At 40.6% G+C, this 19604-nt stretch overlaps 1 protein-coding gene across 32 annotated transcripts in view; it reads right to left on the reverse strand.

Moving 5' to 3' along the window:
- LOC135092846 (ubiquitin-associated protein 2-like) overlaps positions 1 to 19604 on the reverse strand; it is a 138828-nt gene that overhangs the window by 54697 nt on the left and 64527 nt on the right. For all 32 annotated transcript variants that reach the window (XR_010263145.1, XM_063991799.1, XM_063991773.1 and 29 more), the window contains one exon: positions 9620 to 9794. Coding sequence is in view for 31 of the 32 variants with exons in the window: in XM_063991799.1 (XP_063847869.1) it covers positions 9620 to 9794 (175 nt within the window). In the remaining variant the exon portion in view is untranslated. The remainder of the gene's footprint in view (positions 1 to 9619; positions 9795 to 19604) is intronic.

The following is a 19604-nucleotide window of genomic DNA, read 5'->3' on the forward strand; positions in this document are numbered from 1 at the left end:
ATATAATAGGCGATTTTTCCGCTATAAAGTAGAATTTTCCGCATTATAAAAAATAAACAGGTTCCAAGAGAAAACTGCGAAAAAGTGAATTGGTGATAACTCAACCATGATAAACTGGGGGTTCACTGTAGTCTATGGCTTAATTAAAATGAAATCATGTAGTTTTTTTTTTTTTTGTAGGAAGGACACTGGCCAAGGGCAACAAAAATCTAATAAAAAAAATGCCCACTGAAATGCCAGTCCCATAAAAGGGTCAAAGCAGTGGTCAAAAATTGGTGGATAAGTGTCTTGAAACCTCCCTCTTGAAGGAATTCAAGTCATAGGAAGGTGGAAATACAGAAGCAGGCAGGGAGTTCCAGAGTTTACCAGAGAAAGGGATGAATGATTGAGAATACTGGTTAACTCTTGCGTTAGAGAGGTGGACAGAATAGGGGTGAGAGAAAGAAGAAAGTCTTGTGCAGCGAGGCTGCAGAAGGAGGGAAGGCATGCAGTTAGCAAGATCAGAAGAGCAGTTAGCATGAAAATAGCGGTAGAAGACAGCTAGATATGCAACATTGTGGCGGTGAGAGAGAAGCTGAAGACAGTCAGTTAGAGGAGAAGAGTTGATGAGATGAAAAGCTTTTGATTCCACCCTGTCTAGAAGAGCAATATGAGTGGAACCCCTCCAGACATGTGAAGCATACTCCATACATGGACGGATAAGGCCCTTGTACAGAGTTAGCAGCTGAGGGGGTGAGAAAAACTGGCGGAGACGTCTCAGAACACCTAACTTCATAGAAGCTGTTTTAGCTAGAGATGAGATGTGAAGTTTCCAGTTCAGATTATAAGTAAAGGACAGACCGAGGATGTTCAGTGTAGAAGAGGGGGACAGTTGAGTGTCATTGAAGAAGAGGGGATAGTTGTCTGGAAGGTTGTGTCGAGTTGATAGATGGAGGAATTGAGTTTTTGAGGCATTGAACAATACCAAGTTTGCTCTGCCCCAATCAGAAATTTTAGAAAGATCAGAAGTCAGGCGTTCTGTGGCTTCCCTGCGTGATATGTTTACCTCCTGAAGGGTTGGACGTCTATGAAAAGACGTGGAAAAGTGCAGGGTGGTATCATCAGCGTAGGAGTGGATAAGACAAGAAGTTTGGTTTAGAAGATCATTAATGAATAATAAAAAGAGAATGAGTGACAGGACAGAACCCTGAGGAACACCACTGTTAATAGATTTAGGAGAAGAACAGTGACCGTCTACCGCAGCAGCAATAGAACGGTCAGAAAAGAAACTTGAGATGAAGTTACAGAGAGAAGGATAGAAACTGTAGGAGGGTAGTTTGGAAATCAAAGCTTTGTGCCAGACTCTATCAAAAGCTTTTGGTATGTCCAAGGCAACAGCAAAAGTTTCACCAAAATCTCTAAAAGAGGATGACCAAGACTCAGTAAGGAAAGCCAGAAGATCACCAGTAGAGCGGCCTTGACGGAACCCATACTGGCGATCAGATAGAAGGTTGTGAAGTGAAAGATGTTTAAGAATCTTCCAGTTGAGGATAGATTCAAAAACTTTAGATAGGCAGGAAATTAAAGCAATAGGATGGTAGTTTGAGGGATTAGAACAGTCACCCTTTTTAGGAACAGGTTGAATGTAGGCAAACTTCCAGCAAGAAGGAAAGGTAGATGTTGACAGACAGAGCTGAAAGAGTTTGACTAAGCAAGGTGCAAGCATGGAGGCACAGTTTCGGAGAACAATAGGAGGGACCCCATCAGGTTCATAAGCCTTCCGAGGGTTTAGGCCAGCGAGGGCATAGAAAACATCATTGCGAAGAATTTTAATAGGTGGCATGAAGTAATCAGAGGGTGGAGGAGAGGGAGGAACAAGCCCAGAATCGTCCAAGGTAGAGTTTTTAGCAAAGGTTTGAGCAAAGAGTTCAGCTTTAGAAATAGCTTTGATAGCAGTGGTGCCATCAGGTTGAAGTAGAGGAGGGAAAGAAGAAGCAAAGTTATAGGAGATATTTTTGGCTAGATGCCAGAAATCACGAGGGGAGTTAGATCTTGAAAGGTTTTGATATTTTCTGTTAATGAAGGAGTTTTTGGCTAGTTGGAGAACAGACTTGGCATGGTTCCAGGCAGAAATATAAAGTGCGTGAGATTCTGGTGATGGAAGGCTTAAGTACCTTTTGTGGGCCACCTCTCTATCATGTATAGCACGAGAACAAGCTGTGTTAAACCAAGGTTTAGAAGGTTTAGGACGTTTGTATGCTGTTTCCTCTTCTAGGTTGCTTTATCAACAGTTCAGTAATATGGACATGTTTGTTGCATTTATCATGTCTTAACCTGAAAACTTGCCTTTGATAAGGGTCACGGAAGCTAACCTCTCCTTTGCCATTACAGTTGAGAATCCCTTATTCAAAATTTCTGGGACTAAAAGTGTTGCAGATTTTTGGATTTTTCTGGTTTTCAGAATATTTTTATTTGCATCCATAAAATGAACTTGTGAACTGCATGACACTAGTTATGTTGCACTCATACTTGGAAGTAAGATTCAGATGTCATGTAAAAATAATGTCTTGTACTTACTGTAAAAAACATAATGACCACCTCTTACAAACTTAAATTAAATCTACCCCCAGACATTAAAACTATATCATTTCTGAGAAACTTGAGGGAGAGGTTACATCATCAATAACATCACTTTAAGGAGAAACAGAACCAGTTGAGGGAGATGGAGGCGGATCCTCTAGGGATGTGGAAACACCGTGGTGGATTGCTTTTTCTATATGCTTCTAATTTCATCTGTTTCATTAATACAAGCTTTTGTCGCAAGTCCCTGACTTTATACACCGATGTGACTTCTTGTTCAATTATGAATGCATACTGCTCTAATCCTTCAATAAGTCCATCACATATTTTCACCACATTATCACTGTCATTTTTATCATCACTATCATCATCAGGATCACCTTGATTCAGAACCATCGCAACTATTTCACCATCTGTTGCTGAATGAACAACTGGAGCATCATTATCTATGTTAAAAACTTCAATATCCTCTTCTTCCAGCTTAATGACAGACTCTGAATGCATACTTTTTTGCATATATAAAGAGGTCTGATCATCTTTTTCTCGCTTGACATGGGGAATCCTTCAAACTCATCACTTTGTCCATCACTATCACTGAATATGGTCATAGGACAGAGGTTGTGCCAGGCATGCACAAGGTTCTTTACTTACATGATTTCATGCATTGGCAGCTGTATATATGGCATTCTTTACATTGAACTCCTTCTGGAAGCCTCCCATACCCACACCTCTTGTTCACTGCTGCCAACATGTTCAAGTTGTCGTCTTTATATTTACTCTTCATTGCTCTAAGGATGCCTTGGTCACAAGGATGAATTAATGAAGTCACATTTGAGGGAAAGTACATTGCATAAACATTATTTTTGATGAGAGGTTCAGCTGAAGGATGAGCAGAACAGTTTTCAAAGAATAACAAAATCTTGCAGTTGGAATCCAACTTCCCTGCAGTAGATAAGAGCTGCTGATACAAAATGTGTGTGAAACCAACCAGAAAAGATGTCCCTGGTGATCCATGCTCTTTGGTTACAATAATAATGGACTGGTAAGTTACTCACATCTTTAAAACAGCAAAGATGCAGGGTTTTGCCAACAACACCAACTTAGGCACGCCTGCTGCATTAGCACATCCCACCACAGTAAATCTGTTCTTGGCATCCTTAACTCCTGTGGGAGCTTTTTCATCAGCTGTAGTCAGTGTTTTTTGGGGGCAATAATGGCAGAATACCCATGTCTCATCAGCATTGTAGATTTGTTCTGATGTTAGATCAGCAATGATTTTACCAAACTCATCAATGAATTTATCTGCTGCTTCGTAATCAGCAGATGCTTTATCACTACAAATCTGTAAATATGCCATGTGATTATTCACAGCTGCCTTCAATATTCAGTTCATCATGACAGATTTTTGTTTGCCATGATCAGCATTCCATTCATGTTCATTCTGATGCTGATGAATCCACTCCATAAATACACAATCAAGATCTTAATTTTTCACACTATGTAAAGTTTTTCTATTTTTCATTAACATTTGTTCCACTTTCACCACAGAATTTTAAGTTTGCCTTATTTCTTCAGGTCATAGACAATTGTTCCAACATCAAATTCCTCAGTGAGATGCTCCACACTTAACACCACTGTCACAGTTTTTTTATAGTAAATTGACTTTTTGTATTATAGATAAACACACGTTCTCATTTTCTTTTCACCACTACCCATGGGCCTTTTTGACATTTTCAACAATATTTTCACAGAGCACAGAACACACGATTATCACAATGAGTAATGAGTGAAGGTGTACTACTGTGACAACTGCTGACAACAAACTAACACCAACTCACCTGAGCTGGGGAAGCCCCACACAGGGTAGGTGAGGTCAAGAGTGAGAGATAAAACAGGGCAAACCCATCCCTGTCCAAAATGCTTGTCCAAGTTCCAGAGCACATGATGAGAGATTTGAGATTTACATCACAGGATGGTGAGGTCAAGGTCTTGGTAACACCAAGATCTATATATTCAAATATATAGAACTTGGGCGAGACCTACACTTCTCTCACTAGTGGCCAAGACCTCTCAGTGGTCACCACCCTGTGTCATCAGCAATACTATGGTCCAAGGTGTACATATGATCAAAGTTCCCTAGTGGGTAGATGGTGGGAAGACCTGTCTAGTCTCGGTCTTGGGTGAGGTCATGTCTCACAGGTGTAGGTGGTGAAACCTTCCCAGCAATTTGTGGAGTTTTCCATTTGTGGCAAGTCATGTCACCATTCAAAATTCTTTTAGATTTTTTGAGGTTTTCAGATTTTAGAATTTCAGATAAAGGATTCTCAACTGCAGTAATGTGTTTCGTTATACAAGAATTTGCTATACAAGAAAATCAAACAGAACCTAATTGCTCATATCATCGGGACCTCTCTGTATATGGCCTTTCAATAAAGTGTATGAATTATACTAGTTCAGGTACAGTAAAATGTCAGATTTAACATGAATCTATTCAAAAATTTAAATTTAAAAAGCACCTAAAAGAAAAACCAGAAATCAACTTAAAATTGATATTTTTTTATTTTAATCTATGTAACTGAAACTGGCATGCATTGTTTTCCTGCCACAATATTTTAGTTTTGTGTTAAATCAGTTTAAAGTGAATTCTCATTGACTCTAACTTATGTTAAATTGAATCTAGTAAATAAACAAACATTAGTATCATAGGAAAAAATAGACACAATCACAAAAATTTATTCCTATAAGGGCAAAGTATAACAGACAAGACAACAGACGAGTGATATTTTACATGATGTGTATTAATATTGCCTGTATTTCCACTCTCCTCAAACATTCCGGGCTTGAAGAAATATAAAATGATTCAAGAAGCGAAACTGCAGTGTTATGACCCATATTCAGCCACCCCCAAACCCCACCCAAAAAAAGGACCACTGAAGTGCCAGTCTTAGTACACAGTCAAAAGCATTAGTCAAAAACATAGGATGTCTTGAAACCTCCATCTTGAAAGAGTTCAAGTATAGGATATGTCTTGAGACCTCCGTCTTGAAAGAGTTCAAGTCACAGGAAGGTGGAAATACAGAAGCAGGCAGGGAGTTCCAGAGTTTGATAGGGAATGGGATGAATGGCTGAGAATACTGGTTAACTCTTGCTTTTAGAGAGGTGGACAGAACAGGGGTGAAAGAAGAAAGTCTTGTGCAGCAAGGCCCCATGAGGAGGGGAGGCATGCAGTTAGCAAAACCAAAAGAGCAGTTGGCATGAAAACAGCAGGAAAAGATAGCAAGAGATGCAACACTGGCAATGAGAAAGAGGCTGATGACAGTCAGAGGAGAGGAGTAGATAAGATAAAAAAAAAAAAAATTTTCATTCCACCCTGTCTAAAAGAACAGTATGAGTGGAACCCGTTACATATGATGCATACCCCACACATAGACAAATAAGGCCCCTGTACAGAGTTAGCAGCTGGGGGATGAGAAAAACTGGTGGAGACAACACAGAATCCCTAACCTCATAGATGCTGTTTTAGCTAGAGATGAGATGTGAAGTTTTCAGTTTAGATTATATGTAGAGGACAGATCTAGGGTGTTCAGTGTAGAAAAAAGGGACAGTTGAGTGTCACTGAAGAAGAGTGGAAGATTGTGTTGAGTTGACAGATGGAGGAATTGAGTTTTGAGACAGAACAATACAAAGTTTGCTCTGCCACAATCAGAAATTTTAGAGAAATCAGAAATTAGGCATTCTGTAGCATCCCTGCATGAACTGTTTACTTCCTGAAGGGTTGGACATCAACAAAGAGACGTGGTAAAGTGCAGGGTGGTATCATCAACGTATGAGTGGAAAGAACAAGAAGTTTGGTTTAAATCATAAATAAATAATAGGAAGAGAGTGGGTGGCAGGACAAAACTCTAAGGAACACCACCGTTAACTGATTTAGGAAAAGAACAGTGACTGTCTACCATAGAAGCAATAGAACAGTCAGGAAGGGAACTTAAGATGAAGTTCCAGAGAGGATAGAAGCCATAAGAGGATAGTTTGGAAATCAAAGCTTTGTGCTGGACTCTATCAAAAGCTTTTGATATGTCTAAGGCAACAGCAAAAGTTTCACCAAAACCTCTAAAAGAGGATGACCAAGACTCAGGAAGAAAAGCCAGATGTTCACCAATAGAGCAGCCTTGAAAGAAACTAAACTAGCAATCAGATAGGTTGTGAAGTGATAGATGTTTAAGAATCTTCCAGTTGAGTATAGATTCAAAAACTTCAGATAAGCAGGAAATTAAAGCAATAGGACAGTAGTTTGAGGGATTAGAATGGTCATCCTTTTTTAGGAACAGGTTCGATGTAGGCAAACTTCCAGCAAGAAGGAAAGGTAGATGATGACAGACAGAGTTGAAAGAGTTTGACTAGGCAAGGTGCAAGCACGGAGGCACATTTTTGGAGAACAAAAGGATAAACTTCCCAAGGGTTTAGGCCAGCGAGGGGATGGAAAACATCGTTGCGAAGGATTTTAATCCTTCAACATGCATGAAGTAGTCCGAGGGTGAATGAGAGGGAGAAATAAGCCCTGAATCATCCAAGGTAAGAGTTAACACAGGTCTGAGCAAAGAGTTCAGTTTTAGAAATAGATGAGATGGCTGTGGTGCCATCAGGTTGAAATAAAGGAGGAAAGATGAAGAAGCAAAGTTATTGGAGATGTTTTTGGCAAGGTGTCAGAAGTCACGAAGAGAGTAAGATCTTGAAAGATTTTGACATTTTCTATTAATGGAGTTTTTGGCTAGTTGAATAACTAGCAAAGAGTTCAGCTTTAGAAATAGATGAGATGGCTGTGGTGCCATCAGGTTGAAATAAAGGAGAAAAAGATGAAGAAGCAAAGTTATTGGAGATGTTTTTGGCAAGGTGTCAGAAGTCACGAAGAGAGTAAGATCTTGAAAGATTTTGACATTTTCTATTAATGGAGTTTTTGGCTAGTTGAATAACAAACTTGGCATGATTCCAGGGAGAAATATAAAGCACATACGATTCAGGTGATGGATGGCTCAACTACCTTTTGTGGGCCACCTCTCTATTATGTATAGCACGAGAACAGGCTGTGCTAAACCAAGGTTTGGAAGGTTTAGATCAAGAGAAAGAGTGAGGAATGTGTGCTTCCATGCCAAACCTGTTATGCGCTCAGCACACAAAGATAGGTCTATGACATGGAAGCAGTAGTCATTCCAAGGAAAATCAGCATTATACCTCAAGTCCCCGAACTAGCAGAGGCAAAATGCCAGAGGGACCTCCACTTTGGGGGATCCTGAGGAGGGAGTGGAGCGATAAGACGATACAAATGTGATATTGATTGAAGGAGCCCAACAGAGAAGATAGGGTAACAGCATAAGCAGAAGGATTAGAGGTTAGGAAAAGGTCAAGAATGTTGGGCATATCTCCAAGACAGGAATACAAGTAGGGTGTTGCACCACTTGCTCTAGGTCATGGAAGATAGCAAAGTTAACAGCTAGTTCACCAGGATGGTCAGCAAAGGGAAAGCCAAAGCTGGTGGTGGATGGTGAAGTCTCCAAGAAGGGAGATCTCCACAAAAGGGAAGAGAAAGTGCTCTACCTTGGAAGTTAAGTAATCAAAGAATTTATCATCAAAGGTGTTAAGTGAAAGGTATACAGCACAGATAAATTTAGTTTGAGAGTGACTTTGAAGTCATAGCCAGATGATGGAAAATTTGGGAAATTCAAGAGAGTAAGCACAAGAGCAGGTTAAGTCGTTGTGCACATAGATACAACATCCAGCTTTGGATTGAAAACAAGGATAGGGAAAGCAGGAGGGAAGAGAAAAGTGGTTACTGTTGGTTGCCTTAGACACCTGTGTTTCTGTGAGGAAAAGAAGATGAGGTTTAGTAGAGGAGAGGTGGTGTTCTACAAATTGAGAATTAGATGTAAGACTGCATATGTTGCAAAGTTAATGAAGAAAAAGTTGAAGGGGATGTCAATTCTACAAATTGAGAATTAGATGCAAGACTGCATATGTTGCAAAGTTAATGAAGAAAAAGTTGAAGGGGGTGTCAAGATACTTGTGGTCAATAACAGAAAAGCAGTTCGACCTGGGGACATTTATGGTCACCTCCCCAGATGGGGGCTCTGAGGATGTTGTAGAAGTTGCCATGATAATTTAGAATTTTGAGTGAAGGGTGGGTGTGTAATTAGATGCATGTAGATTTAGACAAAGATAAATAGATCTTGGCAAATGGAATTCAATTAAGTAAATGTAAAGTAATGGAGTTTGGTAAGAGTAAGAAAAGAATACAATATCATTATGAGATGGATGGTGTGTAGTTAAAGGAATAAAAAAAGTGGATTTGGGAATAACAATTACTGAAAATTTGGCTCTGGACAGACACATTGATAAAATTACTGGAGAAATTATGAATTTGTTGAAAAGAGTAAGAATGGCATTCTCATATTTGAATGAAGGAATGATAAAAAAAAGTTGGTGATTTCCATGATAAGACCAAGATTGGAATATGCAGCAGTGGTGTGGTCTCCTCATACATACAGGAATATTATAAAATTGGAAAGAGTACAAAGAGCAGTCATTAAGATGGTTCCAGAGTTAAGTCAACCTATGAAGAGAGATTAAGAATGTTGGAAATTCCTACCCTTGAAAATAGGAGGGAGAGGGGATTTAATAAACGTCTATAGAATGATAAATGATATGGAAAATGTTGACAAAGAATATTTTATAAATTTAGGCACACAGAATACAAGGGAACATAGTAAGAAGTTAAAGAAAGTTAACTGTAGAAGAGACATCAAGAAGTATAGTTTTCCTCACAGAAGTGTGAACAAATGCAATGAACTCAGTGAAGATGTTGTCAATGCCAAAACTGTCCATGCTTTAAAGACCAAACTGGATAGATATAGAGATGGGATACTATGAGATTACTCCCCTCCTGTAAATCACAACTAGGTAAATACAACTAGGTAAACACACACACACACACACACACACACACACACACACACACACACACACACCATGAACCATTAAATAATTTGGAGTGAAGAAATTCAGAAACCTGGGACAGATGGTTTTGATGGCTGAACTGCATGAGTTGAGCTTGAATTAAGGGATGCTGAGAGGGCTGCTGAAGGACCCGTGCTGTTACTCGTAGTGCTGCTGCTGACAGGTGCACTGGTAGATAAGGTGCTTGAGTACGCTGATCCTCCAGTTGATGTCTGCTCTCCATAACTCTATTGAAACAAGGCTCTATAAGTTGTTAAGCCTAAAAGAACACTGGAATCTATAATTCTTGTTTGCAATCTTTTTTCTGTTTTCATAAGGAACTGCTGCCTTAGTCAACCACTTCCACTCCTAAATTAGCACAAAACCACCTTCACTGATCCTTCCTCATACAGATCTTTGACTGACAAAGTAAAATAAATTGAGGGCCTTGTACACTCCAAAATCATCATCCTTTTTCTACATGTCCCCAACAAGGCTTCAGGTTATAACTGCAAAATAAAAACAAAGCTTCCTATCATTTTTTTTTTTTAAATAAGAAGAATAGAACTAAAGTGGAATTCTTCCACTCTACTTCATACAAGATTTAAAGATATCAAAAGATATCAGCTACAGTATGGTATTCTATGTTCAAGAGGTTCTCTTCAAATGTCAAGTCCCTGATATTTAGTTGCTGCTCTCTGAACCCTCTCCAACTTTCTTATATCCTTTTTTCTTGTAAGGCGCCCACACTACCGTTGCATAATCTAGCATAGGTCTAATAAGTTATATTCTAGTCTAGGTCTAATAAGTGACATAATCATCTTCCTGATTATCTCTTCATCCATATATGCAAAAGCCAGCCTTATAAGTTTTGCTAATGTGTTTCTCTGGAATCAAATTACCAGTCACTGTAACACCTAGATTATTTTCCTCTTCTGCTCCACTCAATCTTTCACCATTCAACACATGATTTCCTTTTAATTTCCTCACACTCTTTCCAAATTCTATTACTTTACATTTCTTTAGATTAAATTCCATTTCTCATCTATGACTCCATTCTGATATCTTGTTCAGATCTTCCTGTAATACTTCACAATCCTTTGCATTCTCAACTTTCTTCAACACGTTGGCATCATCCACAATAAGGTTCATGCATCTATTCACACTCTGTCATACCATTTATATAAAGTGCAAACATGATCAGTGCAAGTACTGAACCTTGGGGTACTCTGCTTGTGACTTTCCTCCACGATGATTCCTGATCTTTTACCAGTTCTCATCTCTCTATTAGTCAAGAAATTTTCCATCCATCTCAGTGGGCCACCCCTTAGCTGACTGTCATGCTCTAACTTCAACAGTAATTTCCTGTGCAGCACTTTATCAAAGACTTTCTTCAGATCTAAATAAACAATCTAGCCAACCATTTCTCTCTTGCATTAAATCCACCATTCTAGAATAAAACTCAGTAAATTTGTAACATACAATCTCCCTCTCCTAAATCCAAATTGTTGCTGTGTGTGTGTGTGTGTGTGTGTGTGTGTGTGTGTGTGTGTGTGTGTGTGTGTGTGTGTGTGTGTGTGTGTGTGTGTGTGTGTGTGTGTGTGTGTGTGTGTGTGTGTGTGTGTGTGTGTGTGTGTGTGTGTGTGTGTGTTATAAGAATGTCTCACTGATCACACCTGACTGAAAAGCAAGAGGGATTTCAGACAGGGCAGCTGAAGAGGAGGAGGCAGTAGGCACCTGCCAAAACAATAATTACTCCCAGTGAGGTCTAAAGCACTGGATCAGGGTGTTCAGTGAACTTATCATTAAACCCAGCTGTGACCTCACTGAATATTTCCCTTTGTGTCTCACAACACAGGGGGGCAGTCACAGCCTGCCCTCTAAAGACAACTCTCTTCCTCCACACAAAACTACAAGCACCTAATAACACATACACCTTTCACTCAAAATTTCAAAATTCATGGCAACTCCTACACCAGCCTAGGAGTCCCCATCTGGAGAGGGGACCACAAATGTCCCCAGGTCGAACTGCCCTTCTGATGACGACACTAAATGTCTTGACACCCCCCTCAACTTTTTCTTCATTAACTTCTGCAACATTCATGGTCTAAGATCTAATTTTCAATCTGTAGAACACCACCTCTCCTCTTCTAAACCTCATCTTCTTTTCCTCACTCAAACTCAGGTGTCTGTGGCTACTCACAGTAGCCACTTTTCTGTTCCCTCCTACTTTCTTTACCCTCATTTTCGATCCAAAGCTGGATGTTGCATTTATGTGCACAACGACTTAACCAGCTCTCGTGCCCACACTCTTGAATCTTCCAAGTTTTCCACCATCTGGCTATGACTACAGTCACTCAAACTAAATTTATCTGTGCTGTATACCTCTCAGCAACTCCTCTAACTATAAGAAATTCTTTGACTACTTAACTTCCAAAGTGGAGCACATTCTAACTCTCTTCCCTTTTGCAGAGATCTCCATTCTTGGAGACTTCAATATTCACCACCAGCTTTGGCTTTCCTCTCCCTTCACTCACCATCCTGGTGAACTAGCCTTCAACTTTGCTATCCTCCATGACCTAGAGCAATTGGTGCAACACCCTACTTGTATTCCTGACCATCTTGGAGATACACCCAACATTCTTGACCATTTCCTGACCTCTAATCCTTTTGCTTGTGCCGTCACCCTCTCTTCTCCATTGGGCTCCTCCAACCGCAATCTCATATCTGCATCTTGTCCTATCACTCCAATCCCTCCTCAGGATCCCCCTAAGCAGAGGTGCCTCTGGTGTTTCGCCTCTGCTATTTAGGGGGACCCGAGGAGGTATTTTGCTGATTTTCCTTGGAATGACTACTGCTTCTGTGTCAGAGACCCGTCTTTTGTGTGCTGAGCACATAACAGAGGTGATAGTGTCTGGCACGAAGGCATACATTCTTCACTCTTCTTCTCAACCTAAACCTTCCAAACCTTGGTTTAACATAGCTTGTTCTTGTGGTATACATGATAGAGAGGTGGCCCACAAAAAGTACTTAAGCCTTCCATCACCAGAATCTCATGCACTTTATATTTCTGCCTGGAACCATGCCAAGTCTGTTCTCCAACTAGCCAAAAACTCCTACTTTAACAAAAAGTGTCAAAATCTTTCAAGATCTAACTCCCCTCGTGACTTCTGGCATCTAGCCAAAAATATCTAAAATAACTTTACTTCTTCTTTTCCTCTTTTATTTCAACCAGATGGCACCACTGCTATCACATCTATTTGTAAAGCTGAACTCTTCACTGAAACCTTTGCTAAAAACTCTACCTTGGTCAATTCTGGGTATGTTCCTCCCTCTCCTCCACACACTGACTACTTCATGCTACCTATTAAAATTCTTCCAGGTATGGAGGTATGTATGTATGTATGGGTATCCATCCATGTATGGAATATGCTTCACGTGCCTGGAGGATTTCCACTCATACCGCTCTTCTTGACAGAGTGGAATCCAAAGCTTTTCATTTCATCAACTCCTCTCCTCTGACTGACTGTCTTCAGCCTCTCTCTCATCACTGCAATGTTGCATCTCTAGCTGTCTTCTTCTGCTATTTCCATGCTAACTGCTCTTCTGATCTTGCTAACTGCATGCCTCCCTCCTCTCATGGCCTCGCTGCACAAGACTTTCTTCTTTCTCTCACCCCTATTCTGTCCACCTCTCTAATGCAAGAGTTAACCAGTATTCTCAATCATTCATCCCTTTCTCTGGTAAACTCTGGAACTCCCTGCCTGCTTCTGTATTTCCACCTTCCTATGAGTTGAATTCCTTCAAGAAGGAGGTTTCAAGACACTTATCCTTCAATTTTTGACTACTACTTTGGACCCTTTTCTGGGACTGGCATCTCAGTGGGCTTTTTTTTTTTTCATTGGATTTTTGTTGCCCTTGGCCAGTGTCCCTCCTACATAAAAAAAAAGATACACTGTGTTCCTTGTCTGAGCTTCTTTTACCTTTACAGACAAACACAAAACTGTACTGTGGTAACTAATATTGAGTGGCAGGGTAGTGTGCTGTATGGCAGGGTGGGGGTTCACATCCATATTTTCAGAGAGAGAGAGAGAGAGAGAGAGAGAGAGAGAGAGAGAGAGAGAGAGAGAGAGAGAGAGAGAGAGAGAGAGAGAGAGAGAGAGAGAGAGAGAGAGAGAGAGAGAGAGAGAGAGAGAGAGAGAGAGAGAGAGAGAGAGAGAGAGAGAGAGAGAGAGAGAGAGAGAGAGAGAGAGAGAGAGCGAGCGAGCGAGCGAGCGAGCGAGAGAGAGAGAGAGAGAGAGAGAGAGAGAGAGAGAGAGAGAGAGAGAGAGAGAGAGAGAGAGAGAGAGAGAGAGAGAGAGAGAGAGAGAGAGAGAGAGAGAGAGAGAGAGAGAGAGAGAGAGAGAGAGAGAGAGAGAGAGAGAGAGAGAGAGAGAGAGAGAGAGAGAGAGAGAGAGAGAGAGAGAGAGAGAGAGCGAGCGAGCGAGAGAGAGAGAGAGAGAGAGAGAGAGAGAGAGAGAGAGAGAGAGAGAGAGAGAGAGAGAGAGAGAGAGAGAGAGAGAGAGAGAGAGAGAGAGAGAGAGAGAGAGAGAGAGAGAGAGAGAGAGAGAGAGAGAGAGAGAGAGAGAGAGAGAGCGAGCGAGCGAGAGAGCGAGTGGGAGAGAGCAAGCGGGAGAGAGCGAGTGGGAGAGAGCAAGCGGGAGAGAGCGAGTGGGAGAGAGCGAGCGGGGGAGAGAGCGGGAGAGAGCGGGACAGCGGGAGAGAGCGGGAGAGCGGGAGAGAGCGAGCGAGAGCGGGAGAGAGCGAGCGAGAGCGAGGAGAGAGCGAGCGAGAGCGGGAGAGAGCGAGCGAGAGCGAGAGAGAGCGAGCGAGAGCGAGAGAGAGAGAGAGAGAGAGAGAGAGAGAGAGAGAGAGAGAGAGAGAGAGAGAGAGAGAGAGAGAGAGAGAGAGAGAGAGAGAGAGAGAGAGAGAGAGAGAGAGAGAGAGAGAGAGAGAGAGAGAGAGAGAGAGAGAGAGAGTGGAGAGGGGGATGACAAAGGGACATTCTGATCACAGGAAGGTACAGGGCATGGACTAGGTTGGGAAGGTCAAGTAGGTGGAACCTCAAGGCTTAGTTTTTGAGGGGGTTGAACCAATCACACGAAAAATCAAAGTTTTCACCAGGTGGGGAGATGATAGGTGTTGCTACTTAACCCAATCACAGGAAAAATAAAAGTTTTCACCAGGTGGGGAGATGATAGGTGTTGCTACTGAGTAATTATATAGTCCAGGAGTGGCAGAGAATTTACTGCTAGTGACTGTACATGATACTGTATACTTGAGTATGAGTACAAGTACAGGCACCTGTACTCAGACCCAAGCGAGCTCCACATCTACTATAGATGAACCATTATTAAATGACAGCTAGGTGGGGGCAGGGTGTGGGTACACCAATACCACTTTTCCTAAATCACCACATAACTTGTGGTAAATGTAAAAGGTACTACAAAGATAAAAAAAATAAAATAATAATAATATATATTAAGTTAATGCAAATATTCAGTTTCAGTATCCATGGTTTCACTTTTTACACAGATTGCTAACAAACTCAAATTCAAGTAACAGAGGAAGCAATGAGAAGCAAACACCAGTGTTCATCACTTTTCTTTTTTTTTTTTTTAGTTAATTGATAAATAAAATTTTCATAACCATGTACCACATTTTGTGGCTTATAACACTTTTTTTCGCTCAAAAATGCCCTCCAAAAAATAGTCCTGTGTGTTATAAGCCCAAGGTACAAATTTTTACTTATTTTATTAATTTACTTTTATTTCTGTCTCATCCAATACCAGCTATAAACTTATCTTTATGATCCTTTCTCGTCCATAAAATACAAAGTGAACATATAACCAGGATAAAAAGTAAAACTGAAGTTAGCTGAGGATTATCCATGTCATGTCATAGAGTTTCTCCGCCAACCCAGCCTGTACCATTTGCATAGTTTTGTATGACATGGGTACATTGTTGCCAATCCAAGCAGTACAGGCTACACCAAAAAAATATAAATTGGGGAAATAAAATTATCTACATCATTCTTGCTTAAGGCTGATTCACACTCAGCAAATTCTAGGAAAATGTCATTGGAATCATCAGCAGCAGACACCAAGGCAGTACCTTCTACCAAGGATTTGCAATCACCTGTGCATAGGTTTCTAGGCATGGGAATGAGGTCATTTGTCAGGTTGAGAAAAACAGGTATGTACTGTCAAGCTGTTGTGATAAAAAGTCAAGTACATCACTTGTGCTGTTTATCACAACCACATGAACTTCTCTCAGTCCTCAGTCTCACCCAGGGACACTGTTACCCAACAAGAAGCCAGTCTTGAAATTAAGACACATCACACAATCTGACAACACTCTGACAAAGCTTTATAGCTATGTTCACAATAATAGTTGAGTTATGGTCTGAAATATGACTTCCTCTTTACTTTTTTTATTTTTTTTGTCTTGATGATATTCACATATCCTCATTCTGCTATGCAAAAAAGGCATAAATTTTAACAAAATGCTTCAAAATATAACACTACTTGGCAACTTAGATTCTCACTAAGCCTTGGTGATCTAAAGAGAGTAGAGGTATCATCCACACTCTTCCCTCTCTTCTATATCATTCCTCCTCCTCCTCCTCACAGGAGGAGGAGGAGGAGGAGGAGGAGGAGGAGGAGGAGGAGGAGGAGGTCCATTAATAACAGAAAATGGTAAACAAATAATAAGCGAAACAGACATAGCGAATACCCTGAACGAGTACTTTTCATCAGTCTTCACGACTGAGGATGTTCAGGGCAGTCTGCCAACCCCCACGCCTCAGTCACGAGGCACCATGCTGCCAGACTTCACCATCACAGAAAGTGAAATCCTCTCAGTCACAAAGAGCATGAACGTAAACAAAACACCCGGGCCAGACATAATATCACCCAGGCTTCTTAACCCTTTCCTTCCGGCGCTTAAATTATTTTCCCATTTTGTATGACGGCTAAAAATGGTAAACCTAGAAATTGCCAGAAAATTGTTTGAATACTAATAATTATTTTCTCTTTGTTATTCTGAATACAATGTGACCTCTGAAAGTTCAGTTTATGCCGTATAAAGGATTCCTCCTCCTCCCGCTGTGTGATCCGTCATCCAGAAACAGCCCGGAGAGCGATGACACCGCGCGCGCGCGCGCGCACACACACACACACACACTTCTCTCTCTCTCTCTCTCTCTCTCTCTCTCTCTCTCTCTCTCTCTCTCTCTCTCTCTCTCTCTCTCTCTCTCTCTGAGGGAAAATTGTACACTTCCAATGAGAGAGAGAGAGAGAGAGAGAGAGAGAGAGAGAGAGAGAGAGAGAGAGAGAGAGAGAGAGAGAGAGAGAGAGAGAGAGAGAGAGAGAGAGAGAGAGAGAGAGAGAGATTTCATCCCTTTTCATATCAAGTTTCAGGCAAATAACATTATCTCTCTCTCTCTCTCTCTCTCTCTCTCTCTCTCTCTCTCTCTCTCTCTCTCTCTCTCTCTCTCTCTCTCTCTCTTTGTCTGACAAGTTACCTTCTACCATTTTATTATAAAATTGAAGATAATGAAAAAAATAACATGAAAGAATGATAGGTATCATCTCTCTGTTCTGATAAAACAGGTGGATCCTGTAAATCATTTTCCGAGTCTTCACTAATGTCTTCGCTTTCTTCAGTTTCTTCTTCTAAATATTCACTGTCACTGTCTTCAAACTCAGAAGCACTGCTAAATACATATGTTCTGTCCTGCTCCATGGTGAGTTATGATCTGAGATCCTTTGCTCTTATCAGGATGTCTCTTCGCACTTATCATGGTGCTTTCCACCCGGCGAGTGCTTTCCACCCGGCGGGTCGCTGGGGTTGCCAAGTGTCGCCCGGAGAAAGGGAAAATAGCTTAGTTACCGCTAAATTTCTAGAGCTAGTGACAACACTACATGTGGAAACATGCCAGACACTTCCACTCACACCATCTGACTCGAGAAACCGCACTTGGAGCTCAAAATTGAGGCGCAAAAATTCTTGATTACAGGTATGATCGCCGTCGCTACGGACGCATTTTTGCAATCGTATATATACGATTGCCGGAAGGAAAGGGTTAAAGAAGCAAGAAATGAGCTCGTGAAACCGCTTACAATTTTATTCAATAAAACTTTACTAGCGGGTAAAGTTCCCCACGAATGGAAACTAGCAAATGTCACGCCAATCTATAAAAAAGGAAATAAATCTCTCCCAGCCAATTACAGGCCAATCAGTCTCACTTCAGTAGTGTGCAAGCTGATGGAAACAATAATCAGAGATAAAATTGTTACATATTTAGAAGAAAATAAAATCATAAAGGATTCGCAACACGGTTTCAGAACCAGACACCACAACAAAATAATGCCCTTGAAGGCGCCGCACACGGACCAGTACAGACTCAGTGCGATTCCCACCATGGTGCGAGCCATCAATCAATAGTATTTCCCTCCTAGATTAAACTTACCTTTAGGATTAATGTTAAGTTTTTCCCCACCCCCTATGTACATTTTCAGTTTGTTAACTGCCTAAATAATAAACCGTTTATTATTATTATTATTATTATTATTAAGCATTCCTGCTTAACAAACTTACTAGACTTCTTTTATGAAGTATTTAACTCGTATGACGAGACAAAAGCTGTTGATATTATCTACCTTGATTTCCAGAAAGCTTTTGACACTGTTCCCCATAGGAGACTCATCAGTAAAGTAAAAGCTCACAGCATTGCCGGAAACATCCTGAAATGGCTGAGAGACTGGTTCTCTGACAGAAAACAGCATGTTGTGATAAATGGAAAAGAGTCAGAGTGGCATAAGGTAAATAGCGGCGTTCCTCAAGGCTCTGTATTAGGACCAGTACTCTTCATAATGTACATTAATGATATTGATGAAGGGATAAACTGCAAAATAAGTAAATTTGCAAACGACACCAAAATAACAAGTAGAATAACATCTGTGTCACAATGGCAGGAACTGCAGTGTGACCTCAATAAACTAACAAGCTGGGTAGAAAAATGGCAGATGAGATTCAATATAGAAAAGTGTAAAATTCTACATATTGGAAGCAACAATGTTCAGGCGAGATAGGTAATGAATAACATGCCACTGTCAAGTGCTAATAAAGAAAAAGATCTTGGTGTCGTTGTCAAACGACCTAAGGCCGAGTCAACACTGCACAGAAACAGTAAAGACGGCAAATAGGGGTTCATTGGAAGAACCTTTGAATTTAAATCAGAAAAGGTTATACTTGCCTTATATAACTCACTGGTACGTCCTCAACTAGAATACTGTGTACAGTTCTGGTCACCATACTACAAAAAAGACATTGAAAAACTAGAAAAGATACAGCGCAGAGTCACAAAGACGATTCCAAGATTGCGCAATAAGCCGTATGAGGAACGACTGGAAGAACTAAACCTATTTAGTTTAACAAAGCGCAGGATAAGAGGAGACCTAATTGAAGTGTTCAAAATTTTCAAAGGATATAGTAACATTGATGCACATAAATATTTTACCATTGATCATTCTAACCTAACAAGAAATAATGGATTCAAGATTATACCCAAACGTTTTAAATCCCACGAGGCCAAACATTTATTTCTTAATCGTATAGTAAATATATGGAATAAACTTCCAGCCGAAATTGTGAACAGCAATACTATTGAATCATTCAAAAATAAAATAGACAAATATTTAAAAGCAAATCCCCAACAAGCTCTCTTCTTGTCCGAATAATTACTAAATTCACTAATAAACTCTTATTTTACAGACACCAGTTTTAATATAAATTGTATTAACTTTCAGATAGGCATATAGAGTTCACCGTAGGGTGAATAGTAGAACTTCCTTTCATCCTTTCCTATGAAAATTCCATGTCAGTTTTTCCATACTGCATGGTACTTTTCCCAAATATTTCCATGCCAGCACAAGCTGGAGGGAGTGGTGGGTGGGAAGGAGCCTTCTGCTATGCTGTCCTGTCTCTCTTCCCTGTAGCTAGTTAGAAGTAGTTAC

This window comes from Scylla paramamosain, chromosome 3 (assembly GCF_035594125.1).
Source record: "Scylla paramamosain isolate STU-SP2022 chromosome 3, ASM3559412v1, whole genome shotgun sequence".
NCBI lineage: Eukaryota > Metazoa > Arthropoda > Malacostraca > Decapoda > Portunidae > Scylla > Scylla paramamosain.